We start from the raw sequence: 11,370 nt of genomic DNA, 5'->3' as shown, positions 1-11,370 counted from the left end.
TCCACATCTCCTCTGACCTCTTCTGGACACTCAACACCAGACACCTGGTGAAGAAGGCCCAGCAACGGCTCTTCTTCCTCAGGAAGCTGAAGCGGGCTGGACTCTCCTCTGTGCTGCTTGAAGACTTTTACCGGGCCACGATAGAGAGCATCCTGTGTCTCAGTGCGACCGTGTGGTACTGCATCCTGGCGTACTGCATCCTGGCGTACTGCACCACCCGGTGGTTGTAGGAGACATAAATATACACTCGTATACATAGAACTCCTATGTCGGCCTTCCATTTCTAAAGGGTTAAATGAGTTCCTTAAACAGCGGTTTTCTCCACGGGAGGTTTACCCTGAGGCTTCAACGGTCTCGCTATTAGGAATCACTTTTCGAATCTATGGTGAAGCATTCGCCTGTCTCTATCCGCTATTTAACTCCTGACCTCTGCCCTCTCTTACCCCCGAGCATCACGGTCCCGGAGAGGCCCCTCTAGCGGGAGCCACGTGCAGCGAGGCGGTCAGTGAAGCGGACTGCTTCTGGGTTGGTGCAACTTGGTACGACAGGATGATTTAAAGATCAGGAATAAGATCTTTAGGACAGCATCGGTTTTTAGGTGGACATTTAACAACTTAACATAGCTTTTAGAATCTGGATGTTATCTGGCACAAACTCTGTTTTTACATCACAGAAGAAGTAAATCAGGAGAAATAGGCCTTAATTTCTCTGAATTTATTGTAGGCATAAGCGATAAGCGGAGCAAAAGCATAAAAATAACAAAAGCTAAAATCCAATAAAATAAAATTTAAATCAGGGAAGCGGTTCAGGACAATAAGAAGCAGCACTGCGAGGCTCAGGAACAGCTTCTTCCCCCGAGCTGTAAAAGCAGTCGTTCCCTTGCAGTGAGCCGGGACTCGGAATGGACGCTCTGTGCCTGTCCCATTGGGGACGCTCTGTGCCTGTCCCACTGGGGACGCTCTGTGCCTGTCCCACTGGGTACGCTCTGTGCCTGTCCCACTGGGGACGCTCTGTGCCTGTCCCACTCTGCTGCTGTTGCTGATTTGCACTATTTGCTGGATTCTCAGTCTCATTCTCTGTGTATATATCGTTGTTTTAGGGGAGATTTTTTTTTTCCCTGTGTGTGCCTGAAGCCGTGGGCCTTCACACGATTTTGTTATGTTAGCTAGTTAGCATAATGACAATGAAAACTCTTGAATCTTGAATCGTCATCAAAATGTTCTAAATGGTTCTTGGTATCTTTATACACCAACCATGAAAAATAAAAATGAAATCCGCAATGTAGTAATCTTTATTATACATGTACATAAATGTTTTAAGGCTGTAAAACCCCTCACCACACACTTTATACACGTTTAACAGTCAGGCATTAATCTAAATAGATTGTTTCAGTATTATAGAATGAAACCAAAGATCAAAACCTTTTCAGAACTAAACATTTGTTTGAGAAATATAAATATATAGTACGTACAGTAAACGTTTTCCTGTTAATAATGTTAAGGCGTGCAGGTCGAGGAAAGAGCCGCTTGGAGTGCAGAAGAACAAATATTCTACTCGTGCTGTCTTTAGCCTCTCATGCTGCTTTACTGGATAGCTTAGCACAGCGGAACGGCAGCGGCTACATGTATCAACAGGAAGAAACAAAATCCAAAAGGGACGTAACATTTATGCTCCTACAAAATAAAAGCCTCTTTTTACACTGAGAATAAGAGCGCTATAAAACAAACGCTTAACAAATAAACATGATAGCTTTTAGAAATAACGAATTCAATTTTAATGATCAACCTACGAGGTTGAACACATGAGAAGTTATTAATAGCAACTCGCGGTATTTCAGTTCCTCTGACCGCGCCCCTTCATCTTGCGCCGTTTCAAGGCGCGTTCAAGTGCAAAAAAAAACATCTGAAATTGCACTAAAAAACTCCGCGAAGCAGCGAAGTCTTGGAAAATGAACCGTATTATATTGAGGGACTACTGTACTTGCAAAAGGAAGGAATGAGGAGGAATATAAACAAATACAAAAACAAGAATATCAAAATATACTATCAGTGTTACTGCTATTGAAATGCACTAATTAATTTGTTGACCTAAAATGTTCATTAAGATGTTGGTTGTGGTTATTTTCCTGCACGTCTGTTTCTTGTGTACGACCGGAACTAATGTTTGCCGGAACTAATGTTTGCCGTCACATGTGTTGCTACGACGGAGTTAGGTGAAGCGCAACACTAAGACTGCTGGCGCTGTGGTTGTTTTGACGTTGGTATGAAGATGGTGCTTTATTGAAGACATCCTTTTGTTTGTATTTTTGGTTTCATCGTCTGGGGTCTAAGCATCGACCGCAGAACACCCAGATAACTGTATTTTTACTCTTTTCAGGACAAGCGGCCAACGAGGTATTTGTTCAAACTGTAGCACTGTTAGCTAGCGCCAGCTAGAGTGTGGCAGTCAATATTGTTTATGTTATGTATCGTGCAATGTATTAATATTTCTTTGTTGTGTACATTCAATGTAGTTTTCACGGCGTATGGCGTATGACGGAAGGAGAGAGAGAGAGAAGAGCAATAAACGCCCGTTTCAGAGAACCAACCTGTGTCTGTGTTGTCATGGAAAGAGCTACAATCAGTATTCCAATGGTGTGATCATTTGTGCTATTCATCCAAAATAGAAGGATCTCTAAGAGATAGAATTATAATATCACGAATATAAGTATACGTGCAAAAGGAAGGAAAGAATTAGAAGGAAAAGAAAAAATAGCAAAACAAGATAACCGTATACTATCGACATCGTATTCCACATTTATGAGCATTAAATAGTGTTGTCATTGTAACATATTGTGAAACAGAATTTGAAACAAACTAATAATCAGTGAATGATCTTGATCATTAAGTTTATACCAGGTTTAACATTTTTGTTCAACGTTCTCCAGATGCCAAACAGAAACACAGCTTTATGCTTAAGTGACTCTTTCAGACCCCTTGTAATAACAAATATATATATATCAGTTTTCAAATGGATTATAGAGTACATGAACAAAGATAGGACAGAAGTTTACGGAGGTAGAGTGGAAAAAGCTTAGAAAAAAGAAAAGGGAGGAGTCCCATTTTCTGAAATGTTCCACTATGTACAGTGGTACCTCGACTTACGAATGTCCCTACATACGAAATTTTCAGGTTACGAGGTTTCTGAATGGGAAAATATTGCCTCTTGTTACGGAAGCATTTCAGGATACGAGGTGAACTCTGGGAGCGGCGAATAGCGCTATTCGCCGCTCCCAGAGTTCCCCGAACGTAAACAAACTTGTAGCTGCTCTGCCATTGGCTATCGCCTAAAATCTGCCCGGCAACCCATTGCGTATGCGTGTATCCCGGCATGCTACGTGTATCCCGGCATGCTACATGTTCGTGTGTATGCAGCGAGAGAGAGAGAGAACACACGTTATTCGCAATGGACCCCAAAACAGGAGAAAAGAAGAGGAAGAGACTTTTTCTGGCCATAGAAACAAAGAAAGAGATACTAGAAAGGTACGAAAAGGGGATGCGTTTGAGCGATCTCGCAAAAGAATATGGCCGTAATACATCAACGATCAGCACGATAATAAAACAAAAGGAAGCCCTAAAAGCTACGGTTCCTTCCAAAGGCCTCTCTGTAATTTCCAAGAGGCGGTCAGCAGTGAACGACGAGATGGAGAGGTTGCTACTCATGTGGATAAAAGACAAAGAGATCGCGGGTGACACAGTGACGGAGGCCATAATTTGCGCAAAAGCAATCGCCATTTTTACCGACATAGCGAAGGAGGACACAGGCGAAGGAAATTCGGCACAAGGACCACACCCGGAGTTTAAGGCATCGCGTGGGTGGTTCGAGAAGTTTAAAAGGAGGACTGGACTTCACTCTGTTGTTCGCCATGGCGAGGCATCCAGCGCCGACCACGAAGCGGCCGCCGAATTTGTGCAAAAATTCACACAATTGATGATCGACGAAGACTACGGTGCACAGCAAGTTTTTAATTGTGATGAGACGGGCCTTTTTTGGAAGAAGATGCCACGCCGCACCTTCATCACAATGGAGGAGAAGAAAATGCCGGGCCACAAGCCCATGAAGGACCGCCTCACGCTCGCCCTTTGCGCCAATGCCAGCGGGGACTGCAAGATCAAGCCCCTGCTGGTGTACCACTCTGAAAATCCCAGAGCATTCAAGGCTCACAAAATAATAAAAGAAAAACTTAATGTGCTATGGAGGGCAAATGCCAAGGCCTGGGTCACCCGACAATATTTTGTTGAATGGGTTAATTTGGTTTTTGGCCCTGCTGTTAAGGGGTACCTAGAGGAGAACAATCTCCCCTACAAGTGCCTCCTCATTCTTGATAATGCCCCTGTCCACCCGCCCGGCCTTGAAGATGATATCCTGGAGGAGTTTTCGTTTATTAAGGTGCTGTACCTCCCACCTAACACCACCTCTATCCTCCAGCCCATGGACCAACAAGTCATTGCTAACTTCAAAAAACTCTACACAAAAAACCTGTTCAGGAGATGTTTTGACATCACTGAAAACACCCAGCTTACTCTTCGTGAGTTTTGGAAGGGGCACTTCGACATTGTTGTTTGCCTCAAGATGATCGACATGGCCTGGCAGGAGGTGACCACACGTAGCCTTAATGCAGCTTGGACAAAGCTGTGGCCTGATGCAGTTGCCCCACGACATGTTGAGGGGCTCGAGGTGGACAGTGAAGTTGACCAAATTATTTTGCTGGGACAGGGCATGGGTCTTGAGGTGGATGAGGAGGACATCAACGAGCTGATTCAGGAGCACAACGAGGAGCTGTCCACGAAGGAGCTGCAGGAATTGGAGGCGATGCAACACACCGCTGTGCAGGAGCAGTTCAGAGACGAGGAGGAGGAGGACGCAGCCATCATTCCAACAGCCCAAATTAAAGACATTTTAGCAAAATTCCATGAAGTCTCGGAATTTGTGGAAAAGAATCACCCGGAGAAAGTGTTGACAAGTCGGGCTATTGCTCACTATGATGACGTCTGCCTCGGACATTTCCGACAGATTGCCAAAAGCCGGCAAAAGCAGACGTCATTGGATCAGTACTTTAAGAAACGCGACGCAGGAAACACCGCAAAGGACCAATAAACACAGAGGACAAAAAATAACAGCTAAACGGTAAAATAAGATTTTTATTATTTTCTTTATTCTTTGGATTTTTTACATGATGTGCCTCTCGTTTTATGTTTATTGTGCGGTAATCTAATTTTAACATGCATTTGTTTCATGTTCTGATGTGCTTTTATGTTTCAATAAAAAAATATCATACTTTTGCGGGGCTTGGAACGGATTACTGCATTTACATTCAAAATGCGTCTCTACTTACGATATTTTCACGTTACGAGGTTAGTCCCGGAACGGATTAAATTCGTAAGCTGAGGTACCACTGTATAAGTTTCACATTCAGATATCAGTCCCTCACTGGACCCTCAGCCACGATGCGCTTTCCTTCTATGAACCCAAACGGGCCCCTGAAACCCGCAGCCTTGCCTTCCTTCCTAGTGTAACCGTTGCGGTTTACTTCTGCGTTGTGTATTATTTGCTCTGTCGTGGTGGGGAAAGTGGACCCGGGACACAGCGGGATCTTGGGGGGGCGACACCCATTTATTTCTGGCAGGATATAAAAGTAGAATAAAATAAAATTAGCCCCAAAAGTCATCCAGCCCCAATCTTCCTCGACATGAGGTGTTCATGAGAGAGACAATGAGAAAATAAACATACCTGGCAGGATATAAAAGTAGAATAAAATAAAATTAGCCCCAAAAGTCATCCAGCCCCAATCTATAAAACATACACAAAATCGACAAACATAACAGTAAAATATATAGTTAATCACAACATAGGATACAAATAAATGCTAAAATGAAGATAAAAATAATTTTAAAATAGACGATGACAACAGATACTAAAATAGCCTACCTTCCTCGACATGAGGTGTTCATGAGAGGAAGCGGAAAGGGCGGGGCCCGCGTTTTTATAGCGGAGCCTCCAGAAAACCCAAGAAAAAGGTCGGAGGACTAAGCCAAAACCAAAGAAGAAGAGGGCGGAGGACTAAACCAAAATACAGGGCGATTAAATAAAATACAAATGCCAGGCAACTAAATCAAACTACATAAATACATTTCGAAATATTTACATTAAAACATAGAACAAAAACACAAAGACTAAAATAACCAGTCTTTGTGACAGGCACTGGCCCACAACTTATCACGATTTAACCAGGCCATAACAACCCTGTTACATACACCCCCCTTAAATCCTGCTAAATTGTGGGCACAAACTCCTAGAGGTGTTGCGTAGAGAGCAATAGTTCACATCAGTATTAATTACTATCCACTAGGGATCAAGCTCAGAGAAGGGGCGGCCAGACCCTCCAACAGCAAGGACATAAAAGATGCCGTTTACACCTTTGTCAGGTGAACAATGCTCTCACCTTCACAGAACACAAACCTCTACACATAAGCAAGTCAAGACCTACTTCCTAAGCTAACAGTGGCTGCCTACCCGGAAAACAGCGTCCTCACCAAAGAGAACAAGGTGACCACAGAACTGGAGTCATCCGCAACCTGATTGTTCATCTCACAAATCAAACGAGCAGGAGGTTTGACTTCTCTTCCAGCCCTTGTCCGTAAAGGTTCAGGCTGCCTGTCAATCACTGCATCACAGGTGACAGCATCCTGGGGCACATGGCCAGAATGCACGAGCAGTTGCGAGCCATCAGCTACTGATGGAGGCTGAGAGGGCGTAACTTGAGGCTCCTCCGAAAGAGAGGAGTGATCACTCGGATCAGACGCCACAGTCTCCACATCAGCATCAACAGACGGGTCAACCACAAGCCCGACATCGAGCTGACTGACATCATCACAAACATCCTCTGTTTGCAACAGCCAATTGATGGTCTCAGTCTCACTGTCCTGCACCTCTACAGGAATCACAGGATCACCATCCGCCAAAGCGGGGCACTCAGACACGGGCTCACGGGCTGTAATTGACGGGGAGCAGAAGGTTCCTGTGAACAACTTTCACTTTGAGCGTTTCTGGGTCTCTGATAGAATAGACGTTGATACCATGTTTCACAGAAATCACCTCATACACTGTAGACTCCCATTTGTCTGCCACCTTCCTTTTCCCTCTCTCGCCACGGTTTGCAAGCAGGACCCGATCCCCCACATTAAGGAAAGAGCGTCTCGCTTTATGGTCGTAGTACTTAGTCTGACGTGCTTGCTTCGACGAGCTGCTCTCACGCGCAATACGCGCAGCTTCCGCCAAGTCCCGCCTCAGATTTGCCACAAACTCACGGTGATCAACGGCAGGTTTGCTACCAAGCACGTGCTGGAAAACCACATCCACAGGCAACCGTGGGATTCTCCCAAACATGAGGTAAAAGGGCGCAAACCCCGTGGTTTCATGCTCAGTACAATTATAACAAAAGGTGAGCATCTGCAGCATTTGAGGCCACCTAGCCTTCGAGTCGGGGGGCAAAGCACGAATCATGTTTCCAAGAGTTCTGTTGAATCTCTCAGCAATACCATTACCCATCGGGTGGTACGGCGTCGTGTGCGATTTATGGATCCCAGACAGCTTCAACAGCTCTCTTATGACCTGGCTCTCAAAATTCGCACCCTGATCTGAATGGATACGCTTGGGAAATCCATAAATGCAGAAAAAGTCATTCCAGAGGCGACGCGCTACCTGTTTTGCAGACTGATTTCTGCAAGGGAAAGCATGCGATAGCTTGGAAAAGTGGTCTGTCACAACCAAAACATCAACACTCCTTTTGTCAGTCTGCTCTGCAGTCCAAAAATCAATGCAAACCAGCTCCATCGGTTCTGAGGTGTGAATGCTTTCGAGAGGAGCACGACCATTTGGCTCTGGAGTTTTACCAACCACGCATCTGAAGCAGTTCTTAACGTGATCGACAACGTCCCGTTCCATTCCAATCCAGAAGAATCTCTGCCTGGCCAGGAACAACGTCCGAGCCTGACCTTGATGTCCGGCTGAGTCGTGGAGGCCAGAGAGAACCTGAGACCTCAGCGTGTCTGGAACAACAAACTGATGAACAGACATATTCATTTTTCTGTCCATTTTAGTCCGGTACAACATTCCATCCCTAATAGCCAGTTTGGGCCAGTGCCTGAGTAACTTCCTTACGCCACAGGATTCACTCGCACATTCACGCTTCGTGGGCCTCTTGTGTCTCCGCACATAATAGAGAGTTCTGCTCAGGACTGCATCCTGCTCCTGCATGTTAGAGAGCTGACTTTTCGGCAACGAAGTACAGTCATTTATACAAGCGAGCTGTGGGATGTCCGAGCTGGAACTTCTAATCTGACTCGCTCCACCAGAATCATGAGCGCACAGCACAGCCTGCACATCATCAGGGGACAGCGTCGGTCGCGAAGGAGTCTGGACAGCATCCTCAGACGGACCAACCAGCTGACAGTTGTTAGTCCACCTGAACGCATCTTGGACCCTTTGATCAGCTAGTCCACGGATCTGGTTGAGCAGCGATAAGTATGGCTCTGTGACAAGGCGGTGTGCAATACAGGACTTAACGAACGGTTCCCTGCTAAGTGCATCAGCTACCACGTTCTTAGCACCTGGAACATAGTTAAGATCAAAACTGTAAGCAGCAAGCTTGGACACCCACCTCTGCTCACAAGCGTCCAGTCTGGGTTTAGTCAAAATGTAAGTGAGTGGATTATTATCAGTCCACACAGAAAAAGTCCGTCCCTTCAACCAATGGCTAAATTTGTCACACACTGCCCACTTAAGAGCCAGGAACTCCAGACGGTGTGCTGGATAGTTCAACTGTGCATGAGACAACGTTTTGCTGGCAAAAGCCACAGGTCCGGCGATCTTACCACCAGGTGGCAGCTGTGAGAGTACCGCACCTATACCATCAAAAGAGGCATCCACAGCCAGGATGAAAGGAACATCAAAGTCTGGGTGAGCTAACGTCACACTGTGCACCAAGTCATTTTTCAGAGTTTCAAAAGCCTGCCTACACTCATCAGTCCAGTCAGCGGGAGTCAGTCGCACCACACCCTTCTTAAACTTAGGCTTAGCGCACCTGCCTCTCCCCTTGGGAGTGTTGGACTCAGACACGAGAGCAAACAATGGCCTAGCCTTAGCTGAACAGCCTTCAACAAAGTGGTGGTAATACAGGACCATACCCAAGAATAATCTCATTTTCTTAGCACTCGGAGTTTCACCATCCGACTCCATAAGATCCGACTCCTGTACATCACTGATGGCCTGGACTTTACTGGGGTCAGTGCTAACACCTTCAGCACAGACGATGTGACCCAGAAACTTCACCGAACGCTGGAGGAAATGGCACTTCTTGGGAGAGAGCTTAAGGTTGCTAGCAGCCAACCGTGAAAAAACCATCTCTAGACGCTCCAATGCGACCTGTTCAGAGGGCGCAAACACCATGAGATCGTCTAGGTAACACAAGAGGCTGGTAAAGTTCTCATCACCAAATATAGACATCATCATGCGCATGAATGTCGCGGGACTGTTAGTCAAACCTTGCGGCATCCTGTTATACTCATGCAACCCAAACGGGGAGGAGAAAGCTGTGAACCTCTTGTCATCTTCATGCAACCTAACATTATAGAAACCCGCGGTGAGGTCCATGGTGGAAAAGAACACTTTGCCACCGAGCGCAGCAAGCGCATCTGTCTGGTGAGGCAAGGGGTGAGCATCCTTAACCGTTCTCGCATTGAGCCACCGAAAGTCATTACAAATGCGCAGATCACCATTAGGTTTCACAACAAGGACAAGGGGAGAAGAGTACTCACTTTGAGACTTCCTTATTATGCCCATCTCCTCCATGTCATTGAGAGCAGTCCTGAGCTTCTCATAGTGACAAGGAGGAACACGTCCGTAAGGAAATCTGAAAGGTTTATCATCCACTAAATGTATCCTGTGCACAAAGTCCTTGGCTTCCCCACAGTCCATTTTGTGCCTTGAAAACGTAGAGTTGTAACGTTCAATTATGCTCAACAGCTCATTTTTCCACTCCAAAGACACCTCACAGGATGTGACGTCAAGATCCTGAAGGCCCATGTCAGTGAGCGCTTGCTTAATCTCCTCCTCTGTTCTATGAGCACATGAATCTTTTGCGTACTGAGCATGTGACTGGACGTGGACAGGTTCAGGTAAATCCTGCACAGACAAACAGGAAGATACATCCACCAGTTTTGCATTTTTCCTCAGCGTGAGCGGCTTCGCAGTGGGATTCACAACCTTAACAGGCACCCAACCGTCACCATAGAGAGTTGTGACGACTCTCCCAACCAAGATTTGAGCAGGTCTCGTTCTAGACTGAGTGGGTTCAACTATGACCGCACCCCCTACAGCAGACGCATCAGCAGATGGTGATTTAGCCCACACTAAATGTTCAGTCATGGGTTGCAGGACGACACATCTCTTTAACTTAGCGGTTCCAAGCTTCTCCGTCACAGACTCAACCTCACTCTGAACTGTATGAGATAACAGCGAGAACAGCTGGTGAAGCTTGTCACCTCGCGCGCCTGACTGATGAGAACTGGCGCCCCCTACAGCCGAGCCACGAGTTTGCGTCATGAGCCATTTCAGAAGGTTGCTCCCTAAAATCATGTCATCCGTTTGGCCCGGTACCACAAACACTGGGACAATGACTTTGAAGCCATACACTAAAACAGTGAGGTCATACAGAGCAGTTGGATTTACCATGTGACCACCACAGCCCACTATCACAAAATCATTGGCTGCTTCCCTGACAAAGGTCGGTAATGTCCTCGTAAGCACGGCATCTGTTTCCTCATTAATAGTGCACGCCATAGATCCACTGTCCACCAGCGCCTTGATAACATGTCCATTCTCGGCTACCACCTCAGTGTGAAACAGGCTGTCAGTCCTCGAAAGCTTTTGCAGACCCTGCATTATCAGTGTCTTATCAGAGGGAACTGTACTGATACATTTGTCATAGATCGATTCATAATCAACATTCATATCCAAGGAGGGAGATTGACCAACCTGGTCCACGTTGACCCCCACTGCACGCAGATCATCCAGTTTCCCTGCTGACCAGAGCTGCTTCTGCCCTGAGGGCACTCACGTCGAGAGTGACCGGCTGAGTGACACTGAAAACACAGTTTATTCTCCCGACAGTGGGTGAATGCTGAGTGAGAGGCATCATTACAAACAGAACATGGGGTATTGTTAAAGCCCGTGACACTGGGGAACTTTGGTTCACGGCGCGCTCTCCTGCCGACCTGTGCACTACTCTGATTCCGATTCTGCAACAGGACTTTTTCCAGCATCGAAATCAGT

General features: G+C 46.1%; 1 protein-coding gene across 1 annotated transcript; it reads left to right on the top strand.

Annotated features, from left to right (window-relative positions):
* Positions 1-3,681: 3,681 nt before the first annotated feature.
* On the top strand, positions 3,682-5,136 carry LOC137894672 (tigger transposable element-derived protein 1-like). Its single transcript, XM_068740121.1, has one exon. The coding sequence runs from the start codon at positions 3,682-3,684 to the stop codon at positions 5,134-5,136; it is 1,455 nt and encodes a 484-aa protein (XP_068596222.1).
* The last annotated feature ends 6,234 nt before the right edge of the window (positions 5,137-11,370 follow it).

The sequence above is a fragment of the Brachionichthys hirsutus genome, chromosome 6 (assembly GCF_040956055.1).
Source record: "Brachionichthys hirsutus isolate HB-005 chromosome 6, CSIRO-AGI_Bhir_v1, whole genome shotgun sequence".
Lineage (NCBI taxonomy): Eukaryota > Metazoa > Chordata > Actinopteri > Lophiiformes > Brachionichthyidae > Brachionichthys > Brachionichthys hirsutus.
Note: the sequence above shows the minus strand (reverse complement) of the source record. Positions and strands in the feature narration are given on the sequence as shown.